The 16,484-nt window shown below is 41.6% G+C and overlaps 3 protein-coding genes across 9 annotated transcripts in view; 1 reads left to right on the plus strand and 2 right to left on the minus strand.

The window, feature by feature from the left end:
* Positions 1 to 5,420, minus strand: part of GRID2IP (Grid2 interacting protein) — a 105,129-nt gene extending 99,709 nt beyond the window's left edge. For 2 of the 5 annotated variants that reach the window (XM_074964979.1, XM_074964980.1), the window contains exon 1: positions 4,861 to 5,048. In XM_074964979.1, coding sequence (XP_074821080.1) covers positions 4,861 to 4,981 — 121 coding nt within the window. In that variant the 5' untranslated portion in view covers positions 4,982 to 5,048. Of the gene's footprint in view, positions 1 to 4,860; positions 5,073 to 5,369 lie in introns of those variants that run through there. The other 3 variants (XM_074964981.1, XM_074964986.1, XM_074964978.1) reach the window with 3 other exon arrangements.
* On the plus strand, positions 1 to 14,675 carry ZDHHC4 (zDHHC palmitoyltransferase 4). 3 transcript variants are annotated; one of them, XM_074965000.1, is made up of 8 exons: positions 1 to 94; positions 1,128 to 1,262; positions 1,744 to 1,874; positions 6,208 to 6,281; positions 7,508 to 7,686; positions 8,786 to 8,911; positions 9,923 to 10,167; positions 11,478 to 14,675. In XM_074965000.1, the coding sequence occupies exons 3-8, from the start codon at positions 1,752 to 1,754 to the stop codon at positions 11,760 to 11,762; spliced, it is 1,032 nt and encodes a 343-aa protein (XP_074821101.1). In that variant the 5' UTR covers positions 1 to 94; positions 1,128 to 1,262; positions 1,744 to 1,751; the 3' UTR covers positions 11,763 to 14,675. The 3 variants fall into 3 exon arrangements, with proteins under 3 accessions (XP_074821101.1, XP_074821100.1, XP_074821099.1); XM_074964999.1 differs by having other exon boundaries at positions 86 to 194; XM_074964998.1 differs by lacking the exon at positions 1 to 94 and adding an exon at positions 243 to 447.
* The window catches only part of E4F1 (E4F transcription factor 1), a 15,646-nt gene continuing 13,385 nt past the window's right edge, over positions 14,224 to 16,484 (minus strand). The window contains exon 14 of the mRNA XM_074964991.1: positions 14,224 to 15,481. Coding sequence (XP_074821092.1) covers positions 15,134 to 15,481 — 348 coding nt within the window. The 3' untranslated portion in view covers positions 14,224 to 15,133. The remainder of the gene's footprint in view (positions 15,482 to 16,484) is intronic.

Below are 16,484 nucleotides of genomic sequence, written 5' to 3' on the forward strand. Positions count from 1 at the left end.
GGTCTTGGTTCAGCAGACAACGCTCTTCCGGTTGGGCTGACAGAACTTCCGGTTACATAACGTCTTAGTAACCGGAACTTCAGGTCCCGTAACGGTCAGTCATGGCGAGATCCTTAGAAGTCGTGTGAGCCGGGCTCTGGCTCCCCAAGAATCTTCCCAGCGAGGGGCGGGGCTCGGAGCCTCCCGGTTACTAGGCAACGACCCCTCCGTGACTAAACGATTCCTGAGCAGCCGGCTGCTCGGCGCTCGATTAGCCAGACCTGGAGGGCGCGGCGCGAAGCTGGCGGGGGGTCCTCGCGCCGGAGGCCTCCCTCAGAGCCGGGCTGCGTCTGAGGGGCCGGGCCCCGGCTCAGGGGCTGGGCCCCCTGGGCTCGCTCCGGCCGGGAGCCCCGCCGGCCCCTGTGTGACCCTGGGCGAGTCGCTTCCCGCCCTGCCAGTCCCGACACGGTCAGCGCGGGTCCGCCAGGCTGCCGAGCCCGGGGCGGGCTGCCGAACCTGGGCCCGAGCCCGGGGCGGAGGGGGGGGGCTGTTCGCTTATCTCGCTGGCGAAGAGGTTTAAGCCCAGCCCCGCAGTGCAGCTCTCGGGCCGCGGCAAGAGGGGGTCCGGGGTGGGGGTTCGCCTGGGGGGGGGGGTACGAGCCGCGGGAGGGGGAGCTGTCTACGGGAACAGCCCGGACGCGCGTGGGGACGCCCGGCCCAGCCCGGCCCGGGAGCGTCCCATTGCTCCCAGTGGCCTGATCCGCCCCCCGGCGTGTGGCGGGTTCCAGGCGCGGGCCCTGGGGCAGGAAAGCCTTTCCGCGGGGACTGTGTCGCCATGGCTGGCGTTCGGTAGCGTGGTCCCTCCGGCCGGCCTTTGAGGAGCCGCGAAAGGGCCTAGCAGGGTAGGGAGCCGACCGCAAGTCCAACAAACCTCCGTGAGGCTTAAGCAAGTAGAAGTGATGGCTTGTCAGTGCCTTGCAAAACTGCAGGTGTCATCAGGCTTTAAACAGAGCTTGGTGCAACTCTTCCTTTCCCTTTCTAGTATTAAAAGGGACCCGAAATGTTGTTTTTTTTAAATCTAGAATATCTGTAGATTTTTTTCAAATGACAGATTAGTACTGTTACTTACATGGTGATATCACCCACAGATCCCAGTCAGGGCTCCATTGTGCTAGGCGTTATATAAACACATAACAAAAAGATGTTCCAGCCCCCAATAACTTACAGTCCCAAGTAAAAGACAAGCGACAACAGGTGGATACAACAAATAAACAGAACACAAGGTAAGAGTGATAAATGCAGATGAGTACATTTTAAACCAAAGATGAAAATCAATGTATTTGTCTAGACTTCAGGGTTCTGAGTTTCCCCATGTTTATTACAGTAGCATCCGTTGGCCCCAGTCTGCATTGAGCCCTGTTATGCTGGGCTGGGTGTAAATACAAACGGATTACTGCCCTAAAGGGGCTGAAGCCAGATATGGCTCCTTGTTTTGGCTGTAGACGCTTCTAAAATGCTTCATGCACACTATTAGAGCTCTATAGAAATACGCAAGTAATGTTTTGAACTAGATTCTTTGCCCCAGTCTGTGCCTTGCCAGAGTATTTGTGGAGATTTCCAGGACTTCTTTCCATCAGAATTGGTTACTGTTTATAAATGTTTTGATAAATATTGTGCAGCATTTCTAATTCTCGATACCAGCGCATAGAGGCTAGGTACACACAGCAATAGGCAGCGCCAATAAGCTGCTTTTTTTTGTTGCAGGACTCAGGATGGACTTTTTGGCTCTCTTCATAATTTATCTGCTGTTAGTTCTGGCTAGTGGTGTTCTAGTCTGCATCTATTCAGGAAGGAAACAGAGTTTTCCTGCAAGAGGCCTCAGTTGTATAACTCAGGTAAGGAGTCTAACATCGGTCATATTCATATCATGTTATGGTCATGTCTCCCCAGTTTTGAGTATGAGTACAGCCAGCACAAACTGAGCCTCCGGTTTTCAGCTTTGTCTCTCTGTGACTGGCTGGCTGTGTTAGGCGCCACACTTAAATTTCTCAAAAAGAAAAGGAGGACTTGTGGCACCTTAGAGACTAACAAATTTATCTGAGTATAAGCTTTTGTGAGCTACAGCTCACTTCATCGGATGCTTTCAGTGAATGCATCCAATGAAGTGAGCTGTAGCTCACGAAAGCTTATGCTCAAATAAATGTGTTAGTCTCTAAGGTGCCACATTTCAGAGTAACAGCCGTGTTAGTCTGTATTCGTAAAAAGAAAAAAGAAAAGGAGTACTTGTGGCACCTTAGAGACTAACAAATTTATCTGAGTATAAGCTTTTGTGAGCTACAGCTCACTTCATCGGATGCTTTCAGTGAATGCATCCAATGAAGTGAGCTGTAGCTCACGAAAGCTTATGCTCAAATAAATGTGTTAGTCTCTAAGGTGCCACATTTCAGAGTAACAGCCGTGTTAGTCTGTATTCGTAAAAAGAAAAAAGAAAAGGAGTACTTGTGGCACCTTAGAGACTAACCAGTTTATTTGAGCATGAGCTTTCGTGAGCTACAGCTCACTTCATCGGATGCATAGCATATCGTGGAAACTGCAGAAGACATTATATACACACAGAGACCATGAAACAAAACTTCCTCCCACCCCACTCTCCTGCTGGTAACAGCTTATCTAAAGTGATCATCAAGTAGGGCCATTTCCAGCACAAATCCAGGTTCTCTCACCCCCCCCCCCCCCACACACACAAACTCACTCTCCTGCTGGTAATAGCAGGAGAGTGAATTTGTATGTGTGTGGGGGGGGGAAGGGTGAGAGAACCTGGATTTGTGCTGGAAATGGCCCTACTTGATGATCACTTTAGATAAGCTGTTACCAGCAGGAGAGTGGGGTGGGAGGAAGTTTTGTTTCATGGTCTCTGTGTGTATATAATGTCTTCTGCAGTTTCCACGATATGCTATGCATCCGATGAAGTGAGCTGTAGCTCACGAAAGCTCATGCTCAAATAAACTGGTTAGTCTCTAAGGTGCCACAAGTACTCCTTTTCTTTTTTCTTTTTAAGGTGCCACAAGTACTCCTTTTCTTTTTGCGAATACAGACTAACACGGCTGCTACTCTGAAACTTAAATTTCTGAAAAGGGTCATAATTTGTATGGATTTAAGCATGTTTCTTGCAACACCTATGTATATCCCATAATGCTCTGAAAACAGAAAAGAGCCTGCTCCGTATTTGTTTGGGGGGCAATCCTGGCCCATCCTCTGCTGGTTGTGGGCCTGCTCTTAGCAGAACTGATGTGGTTTTTTTGAGCAATGATGATGTAAGGTGGCCCACTGATAGGTGGCAGCGTCCAGGGGGCGGGGGCAGAGAAGGGCTGGAGATGTGGGGGAAGAACAAGGGAAAATTGTCTGCTAGTGGATCCTCCAGCTGTCTTCTGCATGAAGAGAGTGGGGGGGCACTGGGATAGAGCCTATTCCATATAACCACGTCTGTATTCCTTGGTATGTTGATTTTTTCCAAGGAATTTTGGTAGCAATTCAATGGTTTTGAGACCTACTATGGACATTTCCATTAGGCCATATGAATACCCCTCTAATTAGATGCAAGCCGGGATCAGGAATGAGATACAGTGTCTTTCATCTGTCAGTCATCCTGCACACAGTGATGCACAAAGCTGGTAGCCCAGCTGGTGGTGACAAAAAGTCTAAATGACCTATCTGAAATGAGGTCACTCTACATGCCATCTGTGAACTGGAATCAGTCTCAGCAGAGACACTAAAATCTGAGTGGGCCATGGAGACTGAATTCCCCCCTCTCTTTGTCTTGGGGTTCCTCTGCTTCAGGGTGAGGCACATTGACTGGGAGGCTTGTGTTACAGCAAACTGTGCTGAACCTGCTCAGTAGATAAATGAAAGGTTTCCAGGGCTCTGAACCCACCACAAAATGTAGTTGAAACCAATGTTGTTGCTTCATGGAATAACCATTGTATGGGGTAAGAACAGAACTGGCTGTTCTGTAATATAAAAATTACACTTGGTCAATAGCACTGCAAAATAATTATTCTTAAAAAAAAAAAAAAAAAAAAAAACCACACACACAGCAAGAAACCTGACTTGTCATACATGTACAATATTTGTAGTTCACATGAAAATAACTGAAGGGCTGTTTTAGTTGAGAGAATATAGCAAATGGGTCATACACAACTGCAATTTTAATAAAAAAAAAAAACTTCAAAAATGCTACTCAGTATTATGTATGCAATGTTATTTGCTAGAAAATGCTAACAAATAAGGAGAATGAAGACCTTTAGCTATATGAGGCATTTTTCTTTAAAAGGAGATTTAAAAAAATCATGAGTGTTGCAAATAAATCAGAACAAGAATAAAAAAAAATATTCCTCTCAAATCTGTCTAAATGAAAAGAAATAGCCCAGTACTATAAGCAGGGAAAGGAGAATGAAAAATCTGAAAAGTCAGTGAAGTAACTAGATACATTTAAGATTAGTTACATGATTATGAACAGTTTTTGACTTTTATTATTGTACTTTGCCAGTAAAGGGAGCTGGGCAAATTGTTGATTGTATTTCTTCGTTACTTAAAATGTGTATCGCCGTGCTGTTTATGCAACAAACTAAATATTACAAATACCATTTATGATGTAAAAGAAGTACTCACATTTCACCAAAGAAATAAAATGTTAAAATATCAAAGTTAAACAATTACAGGGTAACTTTAAAGGGGCTTTTATGTATAAACTCAATCTTTAAAAAAATTGGTTTCTGACTGTAGTCCAAAATGCATAAACCCACCGGTTTGTTGAAGGTGTGACTGGTTGTATTTTAAGCACCTCAAATGTAGATTTTGAACAATATAAAATGACTTACTTACACACACCATAGCTGTTTCTAGCTCTCTGGCAGGTCAGCGTCCATCCCACTGTTCTTTTTTTCATGCTGCCAGTGTTCATTGGAGCAAAATGGTTGGCGTCTGTATGCGGTTCTTTCCACATTCATATCATCTTGCTTCCATAACACCGAAAGGCAACATTTTTAAGAGCCTTTTTGCTTTGGTTTAACTTGAATGCTGTTTACTTCAGTGGTGTGCGGGGGGAGCCCTCTGAAACACACAAGCTTCTTATGCCACCTTAATTTTTACATAAGGGAGGAAATGGGGTGTTTACTTCTGTCTTCTTTTGGATGCAATGATAGTTAGAGGATAGTAAACACATTTTCATACAGTTAATTTAAAGTCAGATTCTGAAAGTTGCATAAGAGGGTTGTTTTTATATCTATTTTCTAATGCCCCTCTAACAGCAGCATATAGCCTCCTGTTTTTTAAAAATTTTCCATGAACTATCTTGTAGTATGAGGCAGACTTGTTAAAAGTGGAATACTTACCAACCCTCCCAAACCTGCCTGACTCGTCTGGCTTGTGATCTTGTCACATGTAAGATAAAAGGCCTTAGTGCAATTTTTTCCCCCCACATATTGCAATTTTGCTTTGCTGCTGCGCTTTTTGCACCATTGGTGGAGAGGTGTGTTGCTATAGAGATAAATCATCTTCTCCCTGGCAGGCAGAGACTGCACAGCACTGAGTGTGCTCAGCATGTCACTGAATGAGAACAGACAGGTTTTTTCCTTAATTGTTTATGGCTGTTTTTGAATTGACAATTAGAAAAACATGAAGCTATCAATCTGTATATTCTCAGCATCGCACCTTTCCTGGTCGCTTCTTGACTTTCGTTATAACCCTTTGGTTTCATTCACTCAACTGTATGAAAGTTCTTATTTTGGGCTAAAACTTTCCATGCATATTCTCAGCCTAAAGGTGCTCTTTCCTTTTAAACAAAACAGAACACCTTTAAGGTTTTTTTAAATCGCAAATAACTCAAACAGCTGATCTTTAAAATTTCCCAGAATTGGTAAGATCTGGGGTGAAAAAACAACTTAGTTAGGTGCTTCTGAACACCCCATCACCATCTTTAGGTGCCTAAATACCTTTAAAAAAACTGGCCCTCCGTGCATCAGTTCTCTCCTCTCCTCCCCGCCCCCGGTAAAGTGGATATAACAGTATCCACCTCAGAGGAATTAGGAGACTTTAGTGGACTAATGTTTGTAATGTACTTTGAAATCCTCAGATGGAAGGTGCTATAGAAATATCATTTTTGTTTGAATTTTTCACCACAAAGAGGGAAAAGTGATGTGCAATTCAGATTGGTATCTTCATTTGCTCCAGGTATCTTCATTTGTAATCCCAACATGGCTTCAAAGAGCAACACAGAGGGTGCTTCACAGGCTCTTCCACACACGGTACCATACTTCTTTTTTCTTTGACGTCCTTTTCCTGAACTGTTTCTGATCATTATCGGTGGCAGCCTCCCACTGGTGCCAACAAAGCTGTGAGAGATTGCTCTTAGAGGTGTTTCCCTCTTGGCCAAGGATGTTTCTCTGGGACTACATATTCTCTTTAAAGTTAGCTGTGCTGTTCTCTCTCTCTCCCTTGCTTGCTATTGAGAGAATGGATGTCCAAAAGTATTTAAGCAAACTCTACATAGCATAGCTCCATAGTTCTGAAAGAGTGAACCACATGGATAGATGTTAGTCACGTCACTTAATGTATTACTGGCAGGTGCTCAGAAACTATGGTGGTAAAGGTGGTATAAGAACATAGGATAGAGCTTTTCTGTCGTTGAGAATTCAGGCTATAGTAAACCACATATTGCTAAGGCTATAAAACTGATAATACAGGTATTCATCCAGATTACTCTTGAACAGCGAAATTTAATTAATAGACACATCTTTCCCTTAATCCATAGTAATTCCCCCCACTTCATGGGTGCACTGATTTTGAGGCACAGATTCAGCAAGATGTATCTGAGTATCTAAATGCCAGGGAGATGGCACACTGACTCAGTTTAAATTGCCCACCTAATAGGATATACAGTATGATTTTAGGTGTGAATTAGTGTTTGCTATCATTAACCGTCCAGTATGCTGCTCTTTTGTTCATAGTGCTGCTTCCTTTCTCTTATGGCTGCCAAATTGGTCAATTTTACTTAATATTTTGTTTGTTCAGTGCTTTCAAAGCAGTTCATGGGATCAAGGTGAATCTCTGTCAGCACCAAAGTGTTGTCTAAGAATCAGCCTGTTCCTGTGGCACACTTTTGTGCCCATGAGGGTCCATTTTGGTGAGATTTACTTAGAGCACCCCCTCAAAGACATAAAAATATTGGAATTATCGTAAATTTTGGGAACTCCAGCCTTGAGATTTCTCCTTATGTTTAGGTAAAGCTGTGTTGTTGTGGTGGGGTTTTTTTATTTAAAAAAAGAAAGAAAGGCAAGACAGCAGTTGGCTAGACTGCGTGCTATCAATAGGGAATCCCAGTTAGAGAAGTTAGTTTGACCATGAGCCCGATAGCGGCTCTTCCTGAGTATGAGAGAGCCTTTGCTGCTGAAATGTCACCTCTGAATGATGCTTATCTTGTATTTAGAGCACTGATTGTGAATTAAGCTGTCTTTTTCCCTTTTCATTACAGAAGTCGCCTGTTCATTGTCCTGCATTTAGCCTTACAAGTGGCGGTTTATGGTGAATACACTTGGGAAGTATTTGGCTACTGCCAACAGCTAGAGTTCAGCATTCATTATCTTCTGCTGCCGTATTTGTTGCTGGCTGTGAATATGGGGTTTTTCATTCTGTGCTCTGTGACCAACCCTGGTAAGTTCATATTTGTTTTGAATTGTTGCCTTTCTTGGGCAATTGTCATTTCGCTTTTGACCTGGTGCTTTCTCCCACCACCCAAGGTATCATGTAATTGCCCAGAAATGCTCTGTGTGTCATGCCTGATAGATAATTCGTTCCATTGGATGGTAGATAAGAAATGGCCCCAACGAACCCCATTTCTTTAATGCTCCAAATAAGAAGTGCTGAAATAAGTGATGAACAGTTTAAAATGTACTCTCTGCACTTGCCCTGAAAAAAACAGCTGTGCGTTGTTTTTTTTTAAATAACACTTTGCCATAATTAGCTCTTAATAAGGAAGAAAGTGGGCTAATTGCTTTTGGTGTATTTTAGTAACACGCTCCAACACCAGGAATATTCATGTTCATCACACAGTGTATTTCTGTATAACAAGCAGATATTGTGGTTAAATCAAAGGAGTCGGGAGTCCCAACAGAAGACTGGGTTTTTATTCATGGCTCTGTCACTCACTAATTTACTTGGCAACCTTCCTCAAATCATCTCACTTTTCTGTTTTGAGTACTTGATCTGCCAGTCACTGCTATGTTGTTAGTTGCTGCTGTTTGTATAGATTGGCTTGGTTAGAGGAGTGAGTGAGCCGGGAAGAGGTGCATACAAAGTCACAGAGTCGTAGAGTGAAGAAAAAGTCCTGGAAGAGTTTTGAAAATCAGGAACGTATTTATTGATCAGGCTTTGGAGATAAAAAGCCAGGGAAGATGATGTATTTGTAGGGCATTCATCTGCTTTCCAGAGCTCTAAAGTCATCATCGCTATTACTTCATTGGTGAGCAAATTTTATAACGTTTGCTTTGATTTTCCTGTTTTTGGGGGTTTGAGTCAGGTTAGAAACTTCAGTATTCTGTGAATATATTTCTCTCTGGAAAGATGGTGTAACACCAAAAATGGGCTTCTGTACTATTATTTCTACTCACTACAGTCTTTGTAAGACTGTCGTCCCCTTTATGATTCTGGCAACGCAGACAAATTCAAAGTGCAGGAGCAGCCTCACACAGTGTTAAATATTCAGCACTTCTTGATTGAGAAGTTTGCTGCTATAGTGTTGTTTCTCTTATAGGTACAATAACACAATCAAATCAGGAGTCCTTTCTAAAGGCTTATGGATACGATGGAGTAATGTTTCAGAAAAGCACCCTGTGTCCTACGTGCAACGTGGAAAAGCCAGCCAGATCTAAACACTGCAGTAAGAGTCTTTATCCTTATGCTTGTCAAGGATATTAAAAAACAATTTACACCAGATTCATTTGCTGCTGATGATCACAATTCACCTGCATTTAACTTAGTTATCCAGTTTAATTATTGCAAAGAATTGTTGGCATTATTGCTCATTTTCAGGGAGATGTCAAACCAAGTTTATCAGCAACATATCTATGCTGCCTTTAAACTACTGAGAATATTAGCCTGGAGACCATATCTTGGTTAGTTTCAGGGAATAAATTGCAAAGCAACCTTTTAGCCTAGCTTTGGTATTTTACTTCATACAAAGGAAACTGGCTAGTCAAGTTGGATCCTGACATGGAAAAGCTGTTGAGCATCTGAGGTGAAATTAAAAGCTTTTACCTGCCCAGGCCCAAGCTCAGGATTCTGTGTTTCTCTTGCTCTATTTGATATCCCTATCACTTTAAATGAAGCAGAGAACTGTACCCTCTACCTTCCAAATGATGCTTTAGGTAGCACTAACAGGAGAAACCTAGATCCCTGGGCTCCAGCCTTGGCTGGCAAGTAAAAGAGGAACTGTTTTGTTTTAATCCCTGTTAATATTTTAAAATTATGTTTCTCTTGCTGATTTTGTCATCTGAAACTATCTTATTTGCTTAACCCTGAAAATCCGTACACAGTGGTAACAAACGAAAAGAGGATGAAACATTTCATTTACCATTAATGGTAACAAAGGTCTTTGACAAATGTTCCTTGGCTCCTCTTCTATGAGTCTTCTGGCCATAAAAGATTCCTTAAGAAGGAATCAGAAGTCTGGATATATTCCTACAAACCACACTGTATGCTCCTGTGCACTCTTCTACTAATCAAATGTCATCAGGCACGCACATGGCTATTCTCATATCTTAATGGCAAATGCTGGTCATGTTTCTGTATTTCCTTAGTGGGAAAAAAAATAAACTAAGCTCCATAAAAAATCTCATTGGTCATTTAAAACTCAAATAATTGTGTTGTCTTGTGTTTAATTTTTGATCAGGTGTATGTAACAACTGTGTACATCGTTTTGATCACCACTGTGTTTGGGTCAACAACTGCATTGGTGCCTTCAATATAAGATATTTTCTTGTTTACCTCTTCACTCTGACTGCCATGGCTGCAAACCTTGCAATCATAACAGCAGCATTTCTAACCAAGGTAGTGCTGCTATCAAATATGATGCTTGGAAGTTACATTGATGATCAGGGACAAGAGCATGCAGTTGAGATTCTCTTTCTTATTCAGGTAAGCTCACTGTAATGTCTGAGTTTTAACCTACTTCTGGGTTTGTAGCCTGAAAAAAGGGGTTGTTTAAGTCTCATCTCTTAAGAATCTTGCAGTAGGTCCAGCAGTTCTGTTTTGTGGGGGGAGCGAGCCATTATAGTGAACCCACTTTTGCTGTTCTAATTAGAGGCATAATCATTTCCAAGGAACTTAAAAATATTTTAGAATGGCAGTTTCTTCAGTTTCCAAACCAGTTATATCCAATATAAATTTTTGATCTCTCTAGAAATAACCTTATAAACATCAGTTACAGTATACACTACTAACATGTTTTAAAGTAGTTCACAACCTTCTTTACTGTTTGAGATGTCCTTTACAAGAGATGTTTAACTTTTATTGGCCCAGAGAGGTCTTGGTTTAAGATCTCTGGGTGTGCGCGCGCACACGTCCTGACCAGTATTTTTGCTCACACTTAAACAAAGGTGAGGTTTTTTTAGGTGAGTTTTTGAGTCTCTAATTTTTTTCTGGTGGGTCTCGTGCCTCGCTCTGGAAACCTTGCCCTGGCGTTTTCTTTTCATTTGACACCACCAACTACTGCGATGTTCATACTCTGTTAATGTCGCCATACTTCTGGCTGAGAAAGGAAGACTCACCTTTGGAGCCTGCTTAAGCATGGCTGAGTGATAGGGAGCAATCCATCTCTATCTTCCATGCCCTGAGCCAGCCAACAGCTCTGTCAGGCAACTCTCAAATCCCAAGTTAATTCCTCTTTCTAAAATGGAACCCATCACCCTAGAATTCAGATATATTAATTCATCTTTGTGTAGTATCTTCACAACCGCCCTATGTGGGATTTTAATCCGGAAAATGTCTTAACTAACACTGAATGCATCCGATGAAGTGAGCTGTAGCTCACGAAAGCTTATGCTCAAATAAATTTGTTAGTCTCTAAAGGTGCCACAAGTACTCCTTTTCTTTTAACTAATACTAAAGCTGTGACCATAAATCACCAAAATCCAATAAATTCAAAAGTGAACCAGGTGTCACCATTAAGTTCTTCTAGATCAGTATTTTTTTATCTTTATGGTGCAGGTCACCCACACAGTCTTGTGTTCAGTCTGCAAATTCAGAAGCTTGAGTGTCCTTTCATAAACATATTCTGTGAGGAAAATAAGTTCCTGAAAATCTTTGAATTACTAAAGGCTTCATATGGGATTCACCATCTCTGAGCTGGTTATACTGTAGTTAATAGAGTGAAATCAAAATGTTTTAAAATGGGACTTTATACACTATGACTTTAAAATAAGTTACTATTTTATCTGTCTTTGCAGCACCTGTTCCTGACGTTTCCTAGAATTGTTTTCATGCTTGGTTTTGTTATTGTCCTCTCTCTGGTGCTGGGGGCATATTGCTGTTTCACGCTGTACCTGGTCCTGACTAACCAAACATCCAATGAATGGTATAAATCTAGAAGATATGAATGTTCTTGCTGTAAGGCGTTGCAGCCCCATGACAGGCATATTGTTTACAGAAATGTTTATTCTCAAGGAGTTTGGGTCAATTTAAAGGAAATCTTTAAACCTCCTACAAGTTCAGAAAAAAAGAAAAAAACATGAGGAAATAGCTACATATTTTTAAATCTATATTTACTTTTTAAACTTTTCCTGAAGGATTTAACTCCAAGAATAGCTTTTTGCCAGCACAAAGGACTCTTGAAATGATACTGTGCTTTTCATTAAGTGCTGTAGCTAAAGAGTTTTTTTCCTAAATGACTCTATTGTAAAATATATTTTTATAAAGCTGATCATTGTCTGTGGTGTTTGCCAAACTTCTAGAATGAATGTGCTAGTTATTAACAGTGGGGACTAAGGCCGTGGCTTGTAGGCCTCTTTAGAAAATAGCTTCTTTGGATGTCGTAGCTCAGAATTTCTTAAAAGGTTTTCTATCAGTGCATTCTTTGGGTGACAGTATTAAAGCAAATATACTTTTGCTAACCAACTTCCATGTGTGTTAAGGACTAAGTATAGTAAGCATATTCAGCAGGAATGTCCACATCTTATATCTAATGTTTTTGTTGTAACTATGAAAGTGAAGTCTTTGAGGAACTGCATGGAAGTGTTTTATCAAATGAATGTATAAGACCTTGAAATGGCTTCTTAAGGAATCTTAAGGTGAACAGATCATGACTCTCCTAGTCTTAAATCTTACTGTTGTGTGGCTTCATCACACCTATGTGAATGTATCCAATATTATACCACACTGTACAGCTCTTTTTGGATTTACACATTATCTAGGTCTTGCTTTCCTGGGAAGGCAGTGGCTTTTGTAATTGTTGAGAGAGCAGAAATTTAGGCTGGGATCACACTACTACTGTTTCCACCTCATCTTTGAGGGGGCTAATAAATTATTGTATTCTGTATTTGCTTAGATGCTATCCATGACAATTATTTAATTTCATTTGATTTAATGAACTGGAAATTAATTCTCTTTACAGATCACCAGTGTGGGTTTTACAAGCAATAAGAAGCTGTGAGAATGGTCTCCTTTGGCTTACTAAGCCAAATGTTTCCCTGGCTGTACTTGTGATGGATCTGTAATTTGTAGAAAGTAGAACATGTCCCTGTAACATTGATAAATTTTCCTAAGAGGGGTGCTGGTTTATCATGGAAGTTCTTTAGAGTAGGGGGGCCATCTTTGTGCATGTACGAGGTACCTACAACCATGAGGTACCTCACCCATAACTAGGGCTCCTAGGTGCCACAGTAAAAGAAATACTAAATGGGTGACAGAGCCTTACCTCATGATGAAGAGTATGCTTGCTAAGACAGTCTTGTGAAAACTATTAATCTCTTCTTGTCAGGAAAAAGTTACTTTTTCATTCATGCAAATGTATAAATGCTGGCTATGTAATCTGCCTGTAAACATAAGTAGTTTCACTCTATTTTTTTAAGCTACGGCTTTATGGAAAAAACAAAGATGCATCATTTCATCCAGGAAACAGTGCTATTTTGGATCTTCCTTCAATGCTCTTTGCAATGGAAGCGCATGTGTACGTAGAAGGTGACACAGGCTGAGACTTGATGTTTCAGTGCCTCAGTTTGACACTATGCCCTGATTTTCAGAAACTGCTGAGTTTTCATCCTCTGCAAATCAAACCCAATTATAGGTATCTTAAGTTGCACATTGAAAATTACTAGTCACTTTTGAAAACTGTGGAGATAGAATTTAGGTATGGTTGCTTTGCATATGTAAATGTAGGACTTTCTTATAGAAAAGTATGCATGTTTTTTGTTTTTTTTTAAATCTTGAGACTTTGAAATTGTGGCTGTTTAGCCACCCTTACTATTGCAGAGTCCCACAATCAGTATGGGATGTGTTGTAAAACTTAGACTTGAATTCTGGCAGAGTTGATACATGATATAAGCTGAGTGGATGGGCTTATATTTAATTATTCCTGAATCACTTGTCTTCATCCCAAGCTCACCATGTGTGGCAGTGAAGATGACAGGGGTGAGGTACATTAACCCAGTTTTTCCTTTTTTATCCCTGGAGCCATAATAGGTCAAATTGCAGTTGGTCAGAATTGGTGCTTAGGGGTAGGGGGTAGATTGCACTGCCCTTAGCTGTGCTAGAGTTATACAAAGGAATCCAGGCCCAGCTCCACAAAGTCAACTCAATGCAGTTGTTGACCCAAACACAGTGGTTTCAATGGAAGTTAGGAGTCTAAATACCATCATGGATCTGGGCTGTAGGGTCCAGAATGTTAAGCTAATGCTTGTGAGGAGGAATGAATAAAACAGGAGGTGGCCTTCTGAAGCCCTAGGTTTGTTTGAAGCCTCATAGCCCATGAGGGATTGTGCCACACAGACTTCAGGCACTAAGTTGAAGACAAGTTCAAATCACCCTCAGTGAGGATTTTTTTAAAGTTGTACACTTCTGGGGGGGAAGGGAGAAGAATGTCCCCTTCTCCTTTCAGAGATTCTTCAGGGTGGTTCTAGTGATCAGTTCACTAGAGGAGAAATACTAGAACCACAAAGAACTTTAAATATTTTATTTTTTAAAAAATGTATTCTATTTACAATCTGCAAGTAAAAATCTGTATACAGTTAAAAAATCATGTACAGTATGGCTTCATACATGAAAGTTAACTCTGCGTAGCCACTTGTGGAGCATTGCAAGGATATGATGCATTCTGTCAGATCTCTATATAAAAGGCTATCATCTGTGAGATAAACCTACATTACTATGCCTTATGAGAATTAAAGTAGTGTGGTTGGAAGGCATGAAACCATGGCCTTTCATCAGTGGTAAATTTGCCCAGAAACTCTTCAGTTATTTATTAATCTGGTTCTCTCAGAGCAAGACATATCTTCCATTTAAGTTGCAACTTAAATACCAGAACACTACTGTTCAATGGTCTGAGGTAAATGCTTTGCAAAGGATATTCCTTTATTGGAGGCAGCTGTACAAAAAGTTAGATGTGTGAATTAAGACTGTTAGTCACTTATTGCACCTTAAAGCTAGGCAGAGGTCTTTATGGTACTGGCATTTCCATTTTAAAACAGGAAAAAAGTATAATGTCCTAGTTTATACCACTTGCAGTTTATAAAGTGTTGCCTTATATATTTTTAAGAAGAGTTTCTCTCCTGCTCCCCAAGCAACTGGAACAGCAAGCTTTAGTGCTGATTGAGCCTGGTGCCTGCCCTGGTGAAAAAACACTTGACTAAGGCAGTGGTGGGCAACCTGCGGACTGTCAGGGTAATCCAGTGGCGGGCTGTGAAACAGTTTGTTTACATTGACTGTCCGTGGTTTGCTGTTCCTGGACATGCTGCTGCTTCCTGCAGCACCCAGTAGCTGGGATTGGCAAATCGCAGCCACTGGGAGCTGCGGGTGGCTGTGTCTGCGGACAGTCAATGTAAACAAACTCTCGCGGCTCGCCAACTGTCCACCACTGCTCTAAGGTCTGCCATTCACTATATGTTAGCCCCTAGACAATCACTGTCTGAACTTCCACCTCCCCTTCCTGGGAGGCTATCACAAACTCTCCTACGTGCTCCATTATTTCAATATCCTCTGATGCAACCATTGTCACAGTTGCTTCTTCGGTCTCAATGCTACCCTCTGTTGTCAGCACAGCTCCTTCTCCAATAGCCGACGCCAGTGTCATGGCAACCTGCTCTGTAAGACTTTCTGGTGTTGCTATGGTGATAGTGTCTGCAGTGTCAGTAGTTACTTCAGAGTTTTCTGCCACTGTAACGTTCTGCACGATGATCTGGTGGCCAGAGTTTGCTTGATTTACTATTTGCTGCACAACCTTCATAATGTGACTGTCAACCTAAGTTAAGAAAAAAGTTTATTAATAATCCAGACAATTCCTCTTATTCAGTGTATTGTGCTTACTACTGCCCAGCTACAACTGTAACTGCAGCCTGGTAGCTTTTTAGTGAGGTAATACAAACAATTAAATAGGTTCAGATGAAATCAAATGTTTATTGAAGGTATGGCATCTTAGTGAGATAGCTGGAGTACTTTACATCTCATCTCACTAGAGAATGGCTGGTATTTGAGGAAGAAGCAGTTTGTATAATGAAGTCAAGACAAGTTTTTTTTTAAAACTAGCATGAGGATGTCACACATCCAGGTTCTCAAATACCAGAGTGATGGCCTCAGTGTAAGAACTTAAAGATGAACCACAATTTGTTACAATGTGTCCAGCAGGAGACTAGCCAGCCTCTCACTTTAGCTTTGCAGTTCCAACCAGGAAGTTGAACCAAACCTGAACACTGGTTCAGAGGTTTTTTTGAATGAACTGAATCCAAAAAACCCTAAATTGGTAACTTGTTCCAAACAGGTTGAGTAATCCAATGCTAAGGGACGTCTCTGTAGTCTTTTGGGAGTGCTGAGGAAGGGTGTGTCTCTCTGCTCCAAGCCGGGGGGGAGGCAGAGACACTACGCTTCCCAGGAAGCCACTGGAAGAGGAGAGTGGGAGAGGAGGTTTCAGGTATTGCTAGGACTAATCAGGGGAAACTACAACTTCCAGAACACCTCAATCGCCTCCTGTTGAGTGCCTGTCCCTCCTGTGCAAGTCAGCATAGAAAGGACGTTTTCTGGCCTGAAATTCACTTTGTACATGACATAAGAGCGGCCACACTGGGTCAGACCAAAGATCCATCTAGCCCAGTATCCTGACTTCCAACAGTGGCCAATGCCAGGTGCCCCAGAGGGAATGAACAGAACAGGGAATCAAGTAATCCATTCCCTGTCGCTCATTCCCAGCTTCTGTCACCTTAACAGTCAATTATGACTGACAGAGGTCTGGAGGATGTTGTACTAGTGAA

Source organism: Natator depressus, chromosome 10 (genome assembly GCF_965152275.1).
Source record: "Natator depressus isolate rNatDep1 chromosome 10, rNatDep2.hap1, whole genome shotgun sequence".
Classification (NCBI taxonomy): Eukaryota; Metazoa; Chordata; order Testudines; family Cheloniidae; genus Natator; species Natator depressus.